General features: G+C 38.0%; 1 protein-coding gene across 1 annotated transcript in view; it reads left to right on the top strand.

The window, feature by feature from the left end:
- The first annotated feature begins 484 nt into the window (after positions 1 to 484).
- TSLIG3B (tRNA splicing ligase complex subunit 3B) overlaps positions 485 to 17409 on the top strand; it is a 34581-nt gene continuing 17656 nt past the window's right edge. Inside the window, exons 1-4 of the mRNA XM_045816079.2 lie at positions 485 to 621; positions 7495 to 7640; positions 8763 to 8897; positions 15648 to 15826. Of these exons, the coding sequence (XP_045672035.1) occupies positions 551 to 621; positions 7495 to 7640; positions 8763 to 8897; positions 15648 to 15826 (531 nt within the window). The 5' untranslated portion in view covers positions 485 to 550. The remainder of the gene's footprint in view (positions 622 to 7494; positions 7641 to 8762; positions 8898 to 15647; positions 15827 to 17409) is intronic.

A 17409-nucleotide genomic window follows, 5' to 3' on the forward strand; every position in this document is an offset into this window, starting at 1 on the left:
TCCGTCAGCAATACAAAGTCTGTATGTGTGTTTAAGAGGACTCCACACATAGGTGCAAGCACCCGATCTATCACTTCGTTGATCTACGTTTCACAGTAACAATATTGTCATCCATTACTTCCCCTTTATTTAAGTTGGAGCACTGCCATGCAATTGTGTAGATATATAGTATTATGTACCAATTTTAGCCCAAGATGATGGTTTCATTTCAGGACTTCTGTTTTTAAAAGGGAGGTCCCGAGCCTGATAGGTTGAGAACAACTTGGGTAGAATCACGGTGTTTACTAAGATTGATTTCAACACACAGACAAGACCCAGCACAAAGAAACCTTTTTATTACTATAATATACTGTTGTCTTAACAACCTCGCATTGGTATCTAAAGCGGTTTTCGTTCCTGCGAGGCGATTGCCTCGGGCCGGAACGGTTACGCCCCCGGTCAGAGGCGCTCCTAGGCAGTCCCGGCTGAGACTCCGCCCGGAACCTTGGCGCCGTGACGCAGGTTTCCGGCGGGCTTCTTAGAGCGCTGAACAGCTTTGGGCCGAAGGACCATGAGAGGGCCGGAGTCGGGTCCCGAACCTACGATGGAGGGGGACGTGCTGGACACCCTGGAGGCGTTGGGGTGAGTATTCCCGGGGACGCCCTTCCCCTGAAAACGTAAGCTCCTTCTCCGCTTGGCTCCGCGGTCTCCTCTCCGTGGGCCTTCGCGGGGCTCCGGCATCTCGGTGGAGGCCTCCTTCCCCGCCGCGCTCCCGCCGGCGCCGACGGAGTTAAGAGGGAGGCGGGAGAGAAATCCGTTTGGGGGGTGGAGCAGGGCCGGAGAGCTGGGGCGCGTGGCCCCCTTTTCCAAACTCCTGGCCTCGAAACTCCGTAGCCGAGAGCCGCGGCGTTGGCGCGAAGCAGCCGGGCTGGCACCAGCGCTTCGGGGGAGTGTGTCCCTGCCCTGCGGGTGCTGTTTTTGTTGACGTAGTTGTCGCGCCCGGGGTTGGGGGATGCTGGAACCCCGACTGTGGCTGGGGACTGTTGTCACCTGTCATGTACAACCTGTGGCTTAAATTCGCTCGGGAGCGAATTTCTTGCTTCCTTAACTGGACAAAGTGTCCAAGTTAAGTGTGGGTCCATTCATTTCAACCGTTTTATCTGTTCCTTGACCACATTACCGTGGTGCTGTGCATTAATTAATGTATATTTATGTGCTAGGCAGAGGAAGAAAATAGTTTTCAGATCGCTAGTAGCTCACATAGTCGTTGGGGGCTACAAAGAGTCTACCGGCATTTACAACGCAGAATGCTAAGCGCTGTGAGAACTCCTGGAATGATGTTAATACTTCGAAGCCCGGGAATCAGTTCATGCAAAGTAGTCTCCCTCAGCCCCAGCCTGTTTTTACTCACAGCTGTTGTCATCCCAAACTGTCTTGTCCTGTATTTATTTATCCTCTCTTGCACTGCCCCCCTACCCCGCAACTCCAGGAAATAAGGTGCCTTACCTGACTTGTTCCCAGCAACATCCTACAGTGGGGTCTGGCAGAATAAATAACGGTTGAATGAATGGGTGAATGAAGAGAAGTTCAAAGAAGAGCGTGCATAGAGATAGACGTAGGGCCAGATAGTTTAGGATGAAAAAATACACGTTACTTAAAGAGATTGGAGCCATCAGCACAATTGTTTGCCTTGCCGCATGCTGGAGTTTCTTGAATGGGATAGGCTGTGCCTTTGCAGTTCTATTGTGAAACTTGAAACCCCCACCCCACTTTATTTTTTTCTACAGCTGCGTTTGGCTCTTCTATCAGTTGCTTCTTTTGGACCCCAGTAATACCTACTTTGCGATGTTACAGAGCCTTGCATTTAGTAAATAGATCCAGGATAAAGGTTTGTCAAATGAAATAACTGAGCCAGTGATTATTTAAGGGACATTTTTATTCTGTGAAATCTCTTGGAAATTACCACTTAACTTGGTTAAGGAGGTAAGCAAAACAAGTTAAAATACTTAGAAGTGGGTAGATACCAAATAGTTTGAGATCCCAGGTTCTCCAGGTAAAAATAATATGATTCAGTAAATAGTTTATGAAAAAGAGAAAGTCAGTGCTTTTTTCTCTTCCTTCATTACTTGAATTTGTCCCCCCCCAAAAAAAGATTTATTTATTTATTTATTTATTTATTTATTTATTTATTTATTTATTTATTTATTTTAGAGGGGGTGGTGGTAGAGAAGCAGAGGGAGAGGGAGAGAGAAACTTAAGCAGACAGTGCCCTGAGCACAAACCCTCCTGAGGGGCTCAATCTCATGACCCTGAGGTCACCACGTTAGCCGAAACCAGGAGTTAGATGCTTAACCAACTGTGCCACTCAGGTGCCCCGAATTTGTTTCTATTATAGGTGTTTTGAAAAATGAACTTTGCTATAATCTTGCTTTTTTACCAAGGAAAATTAGTTTCAGATGATCCAATATGGAAAGTAAAACAGTTGGTATCTTCAGAATCGATTTTTCCTGGAGTAACTGAGGACAAAATTTTGAAGTTTGATTTTTCTTACAATGATAATGAAATGTGGAAAGTAGTATTTACTTAAAATATGTGGTTGTAATTGAACACTGTTCTAACATTGTGAGTAATGCATTTTCTGTTGCAAATGAAACATTTAGGATATTAGTGAAAGTACTTTAGATTGTCAGGTAAAATTGGAAATTAAAGGGAGGAAATAAAAAGGAAAATCTATGTGAAAGAAGAGTTCAGTGATATACATGAAACGGTGGGAATAACTTTGTTTCCTCATCTGAAAAGAGGAGGCTGGAGCACATGATTTCAGAAGTCTTTTTTTAGTTCTGACCATCGTATGATTTTGTGGAGTGGATCTCAGCCCTGGTTTTGCATCAGAGTCATGTATGGAGCTTGTGAAATAAAGTGTTCCAGTCTGTTCTGTACCGTATCGACTGGATCATGATCTTCAAGGGTGCAGTGTGGCATACATATTTTTTTTTTAAAGATTTTATTTATTTATTCGACAGAGATAGAGACAGCCAGCGAGAGAGGGAACACAAGCAGGGGGAGTGGGAGAGGAAGAAGCAGGCTCATAGCGGAGGAGCCTGATGTGGGGCTCGATCCCATAACGCCGGATCACGCCCTGAGCCGAAGGCAGACGCTCAACCGCTGTGCCACCCAGGCGCCCCCCATACATATTTTTAAAGAGCTTCACAGCCTAGTTGAGAATCAGCATTATGGAAGGAAGTTTATTTCAGTTATTTATTGAGCACAACTGTATGTGAACACTGTTCTGAGAAGTCGTTGCTGAGCAAAATAGAATTGATCCCTGTACCTGTGAAGCTTACAGTCCAGTGGAGAAACAGACGTGATCACACAAACATCATAAATCGTAATAAGCTCTTTAAAGGAAAAGAGCAGGGTGACATGACATGACAGGAGGACCTCTGTGAGGATAGGACAGCAGGAGGTGGACAAGAGTAAACGAGGTGAGGTTGATAGGAAAGAAGGATGAGGGTGTCCTTAAAGTGAGAACAAAATATGGAAGCTCTTAAAGTGGAAAGGACCTTGCTGTATGAGAATAACTGGAAGGAGGCCCATGTGGCTGGTGAGCAGAGAGCATGGCCAAGACTGTGGAAGATTTGATGGAAGAGTTAGGGGAGGACCAAGGCATGCAGCACCTTTTAGGCTGCCTTGTGGATTTTGTTCTTTGTCATAACAGCAGTGGGGCATGATTAAAGGATTTTAAATAAAAAAGGGAGAGATCAGATGTTTAGTTTGAAAAGTTACTTCGGTAAGATGGAAATGGTTTGGAGAATTTAGTAGTCAGGGCAAGAATCGATGACTACTCAGTGGAAGTGGATATGGAAAAAATTGCACACTGTCGAACTTAGTGATTGGATATTAGAGCTGAAGGGGATGATGGTATGAAGGATTCATTTCTTCAGTAAGTGTTTATTGAGCACCAAAATGAAATGATACACCTTGGAATCTAAATTGGAAAGGGAAGAAAATGAAGACAGCAGGGAGAGAGAATATGGAGTGACCAATGGAACGGAGGTAGAGATGAGATCCAAGGATAGGTGAGTGGTCAAAAGAGCAAGCTGAAAGGATAGGTAGTAGGTTGTGGTCGGGGAGTGACATGTTTGATTTAGTGATTTCAGAGGTAGAGTAGTTCCCAGTCATGGCGAGATCTAAGGGGTGCCTCACTGACATGTCGTGGCAAAGGTCTGAAAAAGAGGAATTTCAGGAATTGAGAGCTCAGGGTATTGCATAGGGTATGTATACAGGCAAATGGCAGAAATAGGAATGGAGAGGAAAACTGAGCACAGGGAATTTTGGGGAGTGTCCAATGAATTAATAGGTGAAACCACAGGAGGGAGAATGGCAAATTTGACTGGCCTGAGCTAAAGAGAGAAGGAGGTATTTATAAGATGGTGGGGGAGCAGTGATGAGGATGCTGTTCTGGGAAGCAAGGAGGGCAAAAAACCCTACCATCTGCCGTTGAAGAACTTCGGAGAGTAAAATCACAAAAGCTAGAGGTGGTAGGGGTGATCTTTCTGATTATCAGTCTAGGAAAGTTGTTGTTTATAGATGAAACATAGCAGAAGAGTTTGGGTCAGAAAGTGGAGAGCTGGATCAGAGGCAAGCCGGTAGGGTGTATAAATGACAGGGGGAAGGAAAGGGTGTCATTTTGTATGTTGGCTGATGGAAAAGAGAAGATAAATTAGGCACCAGCTGTGTCTTTGGGGGGGGGGGTTTGCCAATAGCCCTAGTGGATTGAAGATTTGGATCACTGAGAGCTTGAAGCGGTGTCAGACCAGCAGCTGTGGTTCTTATATAGATGGCCCTGGGGCAGTCCAGGCCTAGGGGAGGTGTCCCCAGTGTTTGGAATAAGAGTAGCGCTTTCCTAATTAAATATAAATACCTAGAATGAACTAAGAACATAATAATAATCCCTATCTTATAGGATATTGTGGCAATTAAGTGAGGTAATATACATAAAGCACCCAGCACTGGCCTAGTGTAAGAGCAGTTTCTGGTGTTAGTTGCCATTATAATGGTGGTTGTTATTAGATGTTCAATTTTGTTAAATGCATTTTTTCTTCTTTTTATTTTTACCTGATGTGATGAGCTGAGGCATTAAGGTTTGTGGGGGTTTTTTCCCTTCTAAATTCAGTATTTTTGGTGATTTGAAAAATTTTATTGAATTATATAATTGGCATTTCAGTTAAAAATAACTTATCACCAATGACATGAATTAATTAAATTTATTCAAGAGTTTATGATTATTTCTTTACTGTAGAGATGAAAGCAAGTCGGCGGAAAGACCGATATTTACTATTAAATCTCAGTAAGAGGCACTGTAAGATATGGAGGAAAGGTAACATATAGAAGAATCAGTCTTGCCCGTAGGAGCAGAGACAGTAGTCTAGAACCAGCTTTCCCTTTACCTGGCTGTGTCATCTGGCCAGGTTATTTGCTTAACTTTCCTTATTAGCATAGACAGAAATTGGAGTTCGTATGGAGTGTGTGGGTTCAACTCTGGATTTAAATCCTAGTGTCATCACCTAGTTACTGTCTTCTGATCCTGCAGAATTAAGATCATGCCGACTTCAGAGCATTGCTGTGAAGACTAAGTGAATTAATATAATTATCAGTATCTCTAGCTATATCTGTATCTATCTGTGCATGCCTTTTTTACTGTGCCTAGCCTGCTACTTAGGGCAGGTATCTTAACCTCATTAAGCCTTAATTTACCTGCGAAATGAGGATTTGAAAATACTCCCCTTTCATGAGCTATGACAAGAGAATTCAGAGAAAAAGGAGTGCAAGTGGTCTTTAAACATATGAAAAGAAGTACAGCTTTGCTCTTAAGAGAAATGTAAATTAAAACTATACTGAGATACGAGATGGTCAAAAGTCTAAATGTTTGACGACTTTGGTCAGTTATGGGGGAATGGGTACTCTTACATCTTGATGGTACAACCCCTGTAGAGGAGTATTTAATAGTATCTAGCAAAGTTACATATCCATTTACTCTTTGACCCAACAGTCCCACCTCTAGAAATCTATCTCAGGTACAAGCTGGCAAAAATTTGCCAGATTTTTTTTTATAAAAGCAAAACACTGCAAATAACCCAAATATCCTTCACTAGGGGCATAATACTCCAGACAGTGGAGTACTGTACACCTATAAAATAATTGAGTAGTGTCTCTGCTGATCTCCAGTACAGTTGACCCTTGAACAACATGGGTTTCAACCATGTGGGTCCATTTGTATGTGGACTTTTTTCAGTAAACATGTACAGTACTGTAAAACTCTTTTATGATTTTCTTTAGTTTATCGTTAAGAATACAGTCTATAGTACATATACAAAGTATGTGTTAATTGGCTATTTATATAATCGGTAAAGCTTCCAGGCAGCAGTAGGATATTAGTAGGTAAGTTTTTCAGGAGTCAAGAGTTATATGCAGATTGGCGACTACGTGGGGATTGACACCCCTAACCCCTGTGTTGTTCAGGGGTCTGCTGTATATGTAAATGTATGTGTGTAATGTGAATGTGTATTGTTGAAAGCAAGGAATAGAAAGAACAGTGTATAGTAGACTATCTAAAAAAAGAAGTATATGTATGTTTATATTTAAAAACATGAATGCCAACCCCAAACTAATAAACATGGTTACCTGTGGGGGCGGGGGGCAACAGAGTAGAGGGAACAAGATTAAGATTGCAAGCTAAATTTGTTTGAATGTACCTTGTTTTTAAATTATACTTTGAAACAATGTTAATGTTTTACATAATTATAAAGCAAAATTAAAAAATCAAAACAAAGAAAAATTGCTAAAAGTTGAAAGCAAAATGAAACAAATGTTTATCAGTATATTGAGTAGGTAGTTTCATCACATGGAAAGGAATTTTTTTTTAAGATTTTATTTATTTATTTGTCAGAGAGCACGCACAAGCAGGGGGAGCAGCAGGCGGAGGGAGAAGCAGACTCCCTGCTGAGCAAGGAGTGCGATATGGAACTCGATTCCAGGACCCTGGGATTACGACCTGAGCCGAAGACAGATGCTTAACTGACTGAGCCACCCAGGCGTCCCTCAGCTTTAATTTTTTAATTTAAAATTTGCATCTGTTCTTTTTTCTTATTTTTGTTACTAGTATATGGTTATTAGACTCTGCTCTATTTGACTTCGTGTTGTAATATTTATCTTAAAATTGGTTGATAATTTTACTAAGGAATGATAAAGGAAAAAAGCCAGATGTCAATTATATAGGGCAGAAATTGGCAAACTTTGTCTATAACAGACACAATAATAAAAATGATAGGCTTTGCTGACCATATTATCAACTCTGCAATTGCAGTGTGAAAGCAGCCAGAGACAGTCTGTGAATGGATATATTTATTGGCTGTGTTACACTAAAACTTTATTTGCAAAAATAGTCAGCAGGCCTTAATATAGAGTACTATCAGTTGTTTGTTTTTTGTAAACCTTTTATGTCTTCCTTTCTAGGTATAAGGGACCACTGTTAGAAGAGCAAGCCCTTACCAAGGCAGCAGAGGGTGGACTGTCTTCACCTGAATTTTCAGAGCTCTGTGTTTGGTTAGGCTCTCAGATAAAATCATTGTGCAACTTGGAAGAAAGTATCACTTCAGCTGGTATTGCCATTGTGTTTTTTTTACTTTTGTGTAATAGTAAAGTGAAATGATAGCTTATGATTTATAGTTTTGCCTACAATGTGTCTATGAAGAAAAATCATTACTGTTATGAAGAACTACAGTATGTGATATTAAATATCTTTAGATTAAATTTTATATTAATTCAAAATTGGTTCTTTATATAAGATTATAAACAGTGACTGTTTACAGTCTTAACCTTAATATTATTCTTTAGAAAAAGTAGAGTCTGAATTTGATTAAACAGTTTAGTTTTTGAATACTGCTTATTTTAAATTAAGGTTTTATTTTTGTTTTTTTTAAAGTAATTAAAGTTGTATTAGCAAGCCTGTAACTCAGGACATGGATTCACATAGGAATACCATAAAAAACTTTCCTGTGCTACCTCAGAAATGTTTATTTAATTCATTACTGTCTTGGTAACTGGAGTCCTTGTGGGTCTTTAATTGGTAGAATTTCAGATAGAGAACTAAAATGAAAAAATTTTTTATGATTGAGCATTTGATAGGGTACAGTATAGCCTTCCCTTCTGAAGCTGTCCTTACTTTTCAATTGTTTGCTTTTCTTGCCACATCCAGTAGAATTCACTTGAAGCAAAGTAAAATTAGCTGAATTGAAAACATGTGGCACAAATTCCTGCATAATAAGATTATGAAAGAAAGATAAGCAATGAGGCTTAATTAGATGATTGCATTTATTATCTGTATCTGTAGAAATACAATAGAAATAGATCATTTGCTCTGAAGCCAGTTAATAATTACAGCCATAGTAATGCTTTTAATATTTCAGTTACCGACATAAGGTATTTCCAATTTGTCTGTTTTTGTGGAAAGTCCGTTGGAAAATATTCGTCAGGGATTGAAATAGAAAAATATTTATGTCATGATTAGATACTTAAGTTCTTAAATTTAAGTGTTACTTTATTTATGTAGAAGTTGTTTGATCACCTTTACCTAAGCATTGGGGTCACACATGTAAGGATTTAATGTCAAATTGAAAATGTATAATTGAATGTAAAATTGAAATCAACTAGTGGTAGATTTTATAGTTTCAGATTATATGGTAAATATTCAGTAAGTGTTTTATGATTTTTCTTCTTTAAAGGGAGAGATGATCTAGAAAGCTTCCAGCTTGAGATAAGTGGGTTTTTAAAAGAAATGGCATGTCCATATTCTGTACTCGTGTCGGGAGATATTAAAGACCGTTTAAAAAAGAAGGATGACTGTTTGAAGCTTCTATGTAAGTTATCTTTCTTTGAACATTTAAACTCATATGTTTGTGGTTTTTGTTATTTTCAAGATTTATGAAATTTCATTAGTGAAGCTTTAGAAATTTTGTATGTTGAAAAGGTTTTAACCTTTGACTTAAGATCCGAAGCTGACTTAGAGATACCTATATAAATGTAGTATAAATTCTAAGGTGCTAAGATTTCTAATACTTATGATTTATTTTGCCAATATAGAGTGCCCTGTGTTTGTGATTTATATCTTATCTTAGTTACTTTTCCTTCATGTAATTAATTTCGCAGCATTTATGACTAAATGACTAAAGTTGGTCATTTAGAGTCCTATTTATTCTTAAAACTCTCTGAAACTAGGCAGCTAAGTTGATTATTACATCTTGTTTTTAGTGATAGGCATTGAATGACAGTAGGTTCAAAAATATTTACTGATCACCGATTATTGTACTAGAAACTACTGTAGGTGCTAGCATTATATCAATTTTTTAAAAAATTATGTTCTGTGACATTTGAATTCTAGTGAGTGTGGGCTGTTTTTGTCAAGGGTGAGTTTGGAGTATTGATTACCCTACGTCCAAACAGTTACCATAAATAATAAGTGTATTTGTATTGGGGTCCTTTAAAATTTTTTAAAATTCAGTTAAATTTCATGCTGTTTTGAAAGTTCTACAGACAATGGCCATTTGAAAGAATTTTTCTAGCATCCTTATTATTGAAGATTTCTATTATTTTAGGTTGTACTGTTTATAAAGAGATCCATGTGATATATTCCTCCTAGGCTGTAGTGTTAGTAATGTTTGTTTCATTGGTGCAGAAATCATAAATGTTGAGTGGTACTGATAGTAATGTTGACATTCGAATTACCTTGTATGTGTTTGGGGGATAAAAATTATGTGCTCCCCTCACCCGTTTCTTACACTGTTTCCTCATCTCCCATTTAGTATGAGTCACTGATTTAATGAACCATTGTTAATAATGGTAGGTCACAGTAACCCTTAGATATGTTGGGACAGAAAGGAAGCTAAGAAGCAATGGCCTAGAGGAACTTGCATGCTCTGTCAGTCAGTGCGAATGGTTAACTCCATTGTGTTTTGCTGTTTGCATTATCTGCTAAGAATCGGAGCAATAATAGCAATGCAGGCTTATGATACAAGTAAAAGTAAAGAGGAGATGTAAGAGAAATTGGTATAGCTTTTTCTGATTATGAAAATGCATGCCTGGAAGGTGAGGCAAAACAGGGAATTAGTGTTAAATGGGTACAGTATCTGTTGGGGAAGATAAAAATGTTCTTGGAGTTGGTGGTGATGGTTGCACAACAGTATGAATGTACTTAATGCCACTGTACGCTTACAAATAGAATGGTAAATTTTATATGTTAAAAAATTATATACTCATCATAGAAATGTTACAAAATAGAATTGTAAAGAAAAAAATCATTGATAATCACACTCCCCAGAGAGAGTCATTAATAATGTCTTGGTGTATTTTCTTTTCCATCTTTTTCCTATATACACATACATTTAAATAGATTGGAGTCTGTCGTAGATACAATTCCTTCTCTTTTTTCTTTTCATTTAATGTGAGCATTTTCCCATCACTTAAAATTTTTTTTTAAAAAATAGTTTAAATTGGCTACATAACATTCTATGCTATGTACGTAACATTTTTATATAATGGGTATTTAGATTCTTTTTTTAATTTGTTCGTAATTTTGGTTACTTTTACTTAGACAAAGTTATAAATATTTAAAGGTAAATATTCGGTGTATATTGCCATATTTTGCTTCAGAGATATTATACCAGTTCACAGCCTTACCACCATCTCTTCCATCTTTATCTTGAGTTTGACTGTCTTTAAAACATACTGATATAATAAGCCTCTTCATATTTTTCTTGGATGTGTTTGAAACATGTATAAAGTAAAAAGGGCCAAAGTCCTTACTATGCGAGGAGCTTTTATAAATCAAGAAGAAAAAGTTAACTCACTGGAAAAATGTGTAAATTACAAAAGAAATGAACTGGCACTCTACAGAAAAAAGTTTTTAAAAAATGACTTCTAAACATGAAAAGATGCACAGTATTTCTTAGAGTTAAAGAGTTATAAAAATAAAATGACAGGATACCATTTTTCACTTAACAGGTGAGTAAAAGCAAAAAAAAAAGAGGTCATTGTATTTAGGGGAAGTAAGCATTCTCATATACTATAGGCATGAAAATGTGGGAGAATAAATAACTGGTACAGCCTATTAGAAGGGCAAATTCTCAGTATCACAGTTAAAATTCTTCTATCTTTTGACTTGGAAATTCCATGACTAGGAATATATACCTATTTCCCTAAGCGTACAGAGATATGTAAAAAGGATGTTTATTATGGCATTATTCATAGTAGTTAAATAGAAATGGTCTATCCTTGCAGTGATACCATTATACAGCCATTAGGATGAAAATAGATCAAATGTGCTGATACGGAATGATTTCTGATGTATTGGTAAATTAAAAAATAACACAGAATACGTGCAGTATGCTCTTGTTTGTATGAAAGAAAAGTGTGTGAGTGGTAGATATGTATTCTCAGTATACATACACATATGCCTAAAAAGATACCCAAGAAGTTAATATTGATTGCCTCTGGGCAGGGGGAATCTGAAGATCTTTGGTGGGAAGAAGACTTTTCACTGTATTGTTGGCCATCGGCATGCATTAGCATTTTAAGTATTAGACTGAACCCTTGTTTGTAGTATTACATAGAACACGTTTCCCAAAACAAAGGCAGACCAGCTTAGGTTCTGTCCACAATACAAATTTTTGAAGAACTGGTGATCTGTTTAAATTAATTTTTAAAATCAGAAGGACCTTGTCATGATCTTCATAAGCACAGTTTGATACATACTGATCTTAACTTTTTGTGAGCTCTTTTGACTGTCACGTGTAGACTTTGTGGAAAAGTCTTTAAGTCACTGGCTCTCAATCCTGCCTGCCTATGAGAATCACCTTGGGTCTAATACCTTGCAGGTGCTTAACTCCAGCTTCAGATCTGCTGGTTCAGAATCTGTGACGGTGGGACCCTGGCACCGGTATAGGCATATGTCGGAGATACTCCGGGTTGATCTCCAGACCACTGCAATAAAGTGAATATCACAGTGAAGCAAGTCAAATGAATGTTTGGTTTTCCAGTGCACGTAGAAGTTATATTTACAATATACTGTGGTTTACTAAGTGTGCAGTAATAGTATTACGTAAAAAAAAAAGTACATAGCTTAATTAAAAAATGCCTTATTGTTAAAAAATACTAGCTATCATTGAGCTTTCAGTAAGTTGTAATCTTTGCTGCTACAGGGCCCTGCCTCTGTGCTAATGGCCGCTGACTGATCCGGGTGGTGGTTGCTGAGGGTTGGGTGGCCGTGGCGGTTTTTTAAAATAAGGCAACAGTGAATTTGCCACATCAATCGACTCTAAACGATTTCTCTGTAGCACTCGCTGCTATTTGATGGCATTTTACCCACAGTAGAACTTCTTTCAAAACTGGAGTTTATCCTCAAACCCTCCTGCTGCTTTATCAACTAAGTTTATGGAATATTATAAATCCTTTGTTGTCATTTCAACAGTCTTCACAGTATTTCGCCATGAGTGGGTTCCATCTCAGGAAACCATTTTCTTATCCCTAAGAACCAACTCCTCATCTGTTCAGTTTTGTCCTGAGATTGAAGCAGTTCAGTCACATCTTCAGTTCTCGTTCTCTTACTACTCCCACCACATCTGCAGTTACTTGCTCCACTGAAGTCTTGGACCCCTGAAAAGCATCCATGAGGATCGGAGTCAGCTTCTTCCAAATTCCTGTTGGTAATTTGATATCTACTCATGAATCAAGGATGTTCTTAATGGCATCTAGAATGGTGAATTCTCTCAAGAAGGTTTTCAATTGACTTTGCCCAGATCCACCAGAAGAGTCATCTATGGCAGTGATAGCCTTAGGGATTATATTTCTTAAATAATAAGACTTGAAAGTCGAAATTAGTCCTTGATCCATGGGCTACAGAATGGATATTGTGTTAGCAGGCACGAAAACAACATTAATCTCATTGTACATTTCTGCAAGAGCCCTTGGGTGCATTGTCAATGAGCAGTCCTATTTTGCAAGGAATCTTTTTTTCTGAGTAGTGGGTTTCAGCAGTGGGTTTCAAACCGTGCCGTGAACAGAAGTGCTGTCACCCGGGGCACCTGGGTGGCACAGCGGTTAAGCGTCTGCCTTCAGCTCAGGGCGTGATCCCGGCGTTCTGGGATCGAGCCCCACATCAGGCTCCTCCGCTATGAGCCTGTTTCTTCCTCTCCCACTCCCCCTGCTTGTGATCCCTCTCTCGCTGGCTGTCTCTATCTCTGTCGAATAAATAAATAAAATCTTTAAAAAAAAAAAAAAAAAAAAAAAGAAGTGCTGTCACCCACGCTTCGTTGTTCCATTTATAGAGCACATGCAGAGTTGGCGTGGTGTAGCAAAGGTCTTAAGTGCCGCAGGATTTTTACAGTGGTCAGTGAGCATTGGCTTCAACTTAGTCCCCAACTGCATTAACACCTTACAAGAGGGTCAGCCTGCCCCTTGAAGCTTTGAAGCTAGGCATTGGTTTGTCTCTAACTGTGAGAAGTCCTAGATGGCATCTTCTTCCAATAGTAGGCTGTTTCATCTGCATTGAAAGTCTGCTGTTTAGCATTGCCACCTTCATTAATTATCTTAGCTGTGGCTCTTCCGGATAACTTGCTGCAACTTCTGTATCACACTTGTTGCTTCACCTTGTACTTTGATGCTGTGGAGACAGCTTCTTTCCCTAAATCTCACGAACCAACCTCTGCTGGCTTCAGACTTTTCTTCTGCAGTTTCCTCACCTTTGTCAGCCTTCATAGAATTGAAGAGAGTTAGGGCCTTGCTCTGGATTAGATTGGTTTAAGGAATGTTGTGGCTGCTTTGTTCTATTCAGACTGCTCAGACTTTCTCCATATCAGCAGTAAGGCTGTTTCACTTTCTGATTTGTGTGTTCACTAGAATAGCACTTTTAATCCCCTTCAAGAATCACTAAAATGTGACACAGAGATAGGAAGTGAGCAAATGTTGGGAAAATGGCACTGATAGACTTGCTTGCCACAGGCTTGCCATAGACCTTCCAGTTTGTAAAAAATGCAATTGTCTGTGAAGTGTAGTAAAGTGAAGTGCAATAATACAAGGTATTACCTTGTCTGTACTTTTAAACAGTTTTCTCAGATAGTACTTCTCAGCTGAAGTTGAAACTATTATGTTGTGGAGTGTGTTTGTAGTGTGTGTGCATAACTTCAAACAAAAACAAAATCTAGTATTTTAACTACTATAGTGAAAATTAATTTAAAACAAAACTGTAACCATGTGAGAGTTCTGAGTAATTTTCTTATATATGGCTGTTGAAAGGATTAAATGAAATGATGGTAAAGGCACTTGTGAACAGCCTGGGGTGGTCTGTCCCGAAGGCCAGTGGTTATTCAGATTGCTCTATCAGCTTATAGATCCGTTAAAGCTATACATTCTCCCCTGAGTTGAACACTCCGTGCATATGAGAGAGAATATTTTCAATTTTATACATTCTGCATTCTTCAATTACTGATTTACTGGTGGGTCTCTCCTACTGGATTTTAAATTCAGCAGTAGGCATGATCTCTAAAGTTTCCTCCTGCCCTCTTTATTATTTGTTTTCGTGATAAGAACACTTCACATAATGATCTCCTTAGCAAATATTTTTTAAAGATTTTATTTATTTATTTTCAGAGAGAGAAAGCAAATGCGGGAAGAGGGGCAGAGAGAGAGGAAGAGGGGGAGAAGCAGACTCCCCGCTGAGTGGGGAGCCTGATTTGGGGCTTGATCTCAAGACCCTGCGATCACTGACCAAAATGTATCAAACTTTGCTTATGAGTACTATGCCAAGGTCCTTCTGATTTTAAAACCTTATTAAAACAGCTTACCAGTTTTGTAAAAATTTATGTTTGATAACTTCCCATTTTCCCCCTCCCCCAGCCCCTGGCAACCTCCATTCTACTCTCTGCTTTATGAGTTGGACTGTGTTAGGTTCGTCATAAAAGTGGTATCACATAGTATTTGTCCGTGTTTGGCTTATTTCACTCTGCATAGTGTCCTCCAGGTTCATCCATGTGGTTACAAGTGGCTGGATTTCCTTTTTTTAAGGCTGAATAATATTCCATTGTGTATATATATACTACATTTTCTTTTTTTTCTTTTAAAAAATATCTTTGTTGAAATATAGCTCACATATCATAAAATTCAGCTATTTAAACTACAATTCAATGGTTTTTAGTGTATCCACAAAATTGTGCAAGAATCACCACAATCTAAGTTTCCAACATGTCCAACATCTCAAAAGGAAATCCTATATCCATTAAGTCACACCCCATGCCTCCCCAACCTATCCCATGCCCCTAATCCTACCACCCACTACCATGTTCTAGGAAACAACTAATTTACTTTCTGTTTCTATGGATTTGCCTATTCTGGGCATGCCATATAGAATCATATAATATGTATACCACATTTTCTTTATTCATCTATTGAAGGGCACTTGTTTCCCTCTCTTGACTATTGTGAACAGTACTGCAGAGGACTTGGCAGTGTAAATCTCTTTGAGCTCCTGATTTCAGTTCCTTGGGATGTATACCTAGAACTGGGATTTTTAAGTAGTTCTTGTATATTTTAACATTATGTTTTCCCTTTTTTTATTATAGTATTTTTAAGTACAGAGCTTCAAGCTTTACAGATACTGCAGAACAAGAAACGTAAAGATTCTCAATTAGATAAAAACAGTGAAATTTATCAGGAAGTTCAAGCTATCTGTGATACTCTTGGTGTACCCAAGTCAGCAACTTCTGACATTCCGCTTATGCTAAACCAAGTGGAATCAAAGGTATTGTATTTGTTTTATTTTTCATTTCCCAAAAATGGAATTAAATGCTAACATGTAAATGTTATATTAAAAATGAAAATATTTCCTTTAAAGCTATATTCCATTTCAGGAGAAGTTTATCTTCTATAAACTAAATTTTGGATTTTGAATTAATATTGCATGTGACTTAATTTGCCTATAGCTAATATTCAGGAATTAGTGAGTGAGGGCCCTTAGGCCTTTCGAGAATTTTCCGTGCTAGAAATCACTTGGCAAGTTAAAGGATCCCTGTCCTAAATAAAGTTGTATTGTAATATAATGAAAGAAGTAGAGTAATCCTCCAAAGTGAAAGGCAAACTACATTTAAAAAAAATTGTTAATAGAATTGTAATGTGGTTGTCTTTGGCAGTGAGCAAGCACAGTTTCTGGTGGATAGGTGTTCAGTATGTTTGTTGTATAGAGAATGAATGGATGAGTACCCTGATGTATTAAAAACAACCACAGACTGTATACCTTAAACTTTTTGAAATTTTCTCTTCAGTCATTAAACTACCGTTCTTCCCCATTGAGCCATATATTAGAATGCTGCTCTTGCACACCAGGTTCCGGCCTAGTTCCTACGAGTCCTCGGGGGGACTAATACAGGATTTATTTTAAAGGAAAAGAACATTCGCACTGTCAAGAATAGGTATTAAAACTCCGTTTTTAGACATGTTGTGTTATGCTAAATCCTTGAATAAAATACTTTTGCTTTGGTAGTTTATGAACTGAAAAAAGATTTGTCTTCATTGAACATAGAGAATTTTGGTATCATTAAGATGAAAATACAATTTTAAAGACATTTTTTTTCTTTTTGTGAAACCTGCAGTCCAAAGAATAACACTGAATTGCTCAAAAACATTGTTCTGTAATTAACAAGTTACTCTTCAATGCTTATTTTCTCTTTTCATCTGGATTAAGAATGATCTGGAATTGGCTAAAATGTCTTGGAGAATTTCACATTGACAGATTTGTAGGCTCTTTCTAATCTTCCAGTGCTTCTACGTGTTGATCCCAAAGAGGCTTTTCCCTTTTATGGCTCTCATTTAGTATTACAAATATCTGCAAACCTCTTGTTTCTTTACTTGAAGTAGGGCAGTAATGCCTGTGTTCAGATGTTGGCAGGTTAATTATAAGGTAGTTGTTACTTGGCCATTGTGGCCAAATACTTACTTAAAAAGATTTTTTTCTCCATTCAGTTCCTGTCAAAAGCAAAAATTTCCTTATTGTACGGGTGATGTGTCCAGAATACACTTTGTCACCAGTGGGGAAGAAAATTATTATTTTCTAACTTGAAGCTGTTCAAATGTGAATCTAATGTAATTATAGTAATATTAATGACAAACATACAGGATTTACTGTTCTAAATGTTTATATATAATAACTCATTTAGTTCTCACATCACGTATAGTGAGGTATTACTACTATTCTCTGCAATAGCCATATGAGGAAAGATTTAATAAATGGAACAAGCATGTTTCTGAGTAGTAGTGGTAGACCTGAGGTTGGAGTACAGGCAACCTCCAGAGTCTGTGCTCTTAACTCCCTCTCTGTCTATTTGGATT

This window comes from Ursus americanus, chromosome 36, assembly GCF_024610735.1.
Source record: "Ursus americanus isolate L20-20 chromosome 36, mUrsAme1.1.p, whole genome shotgun sequence".
NCBI lineage: Eukaryota > Metazoa > Chordata > Mammalia > Carnivora > Ursidae > Ursus > Ursus americanus.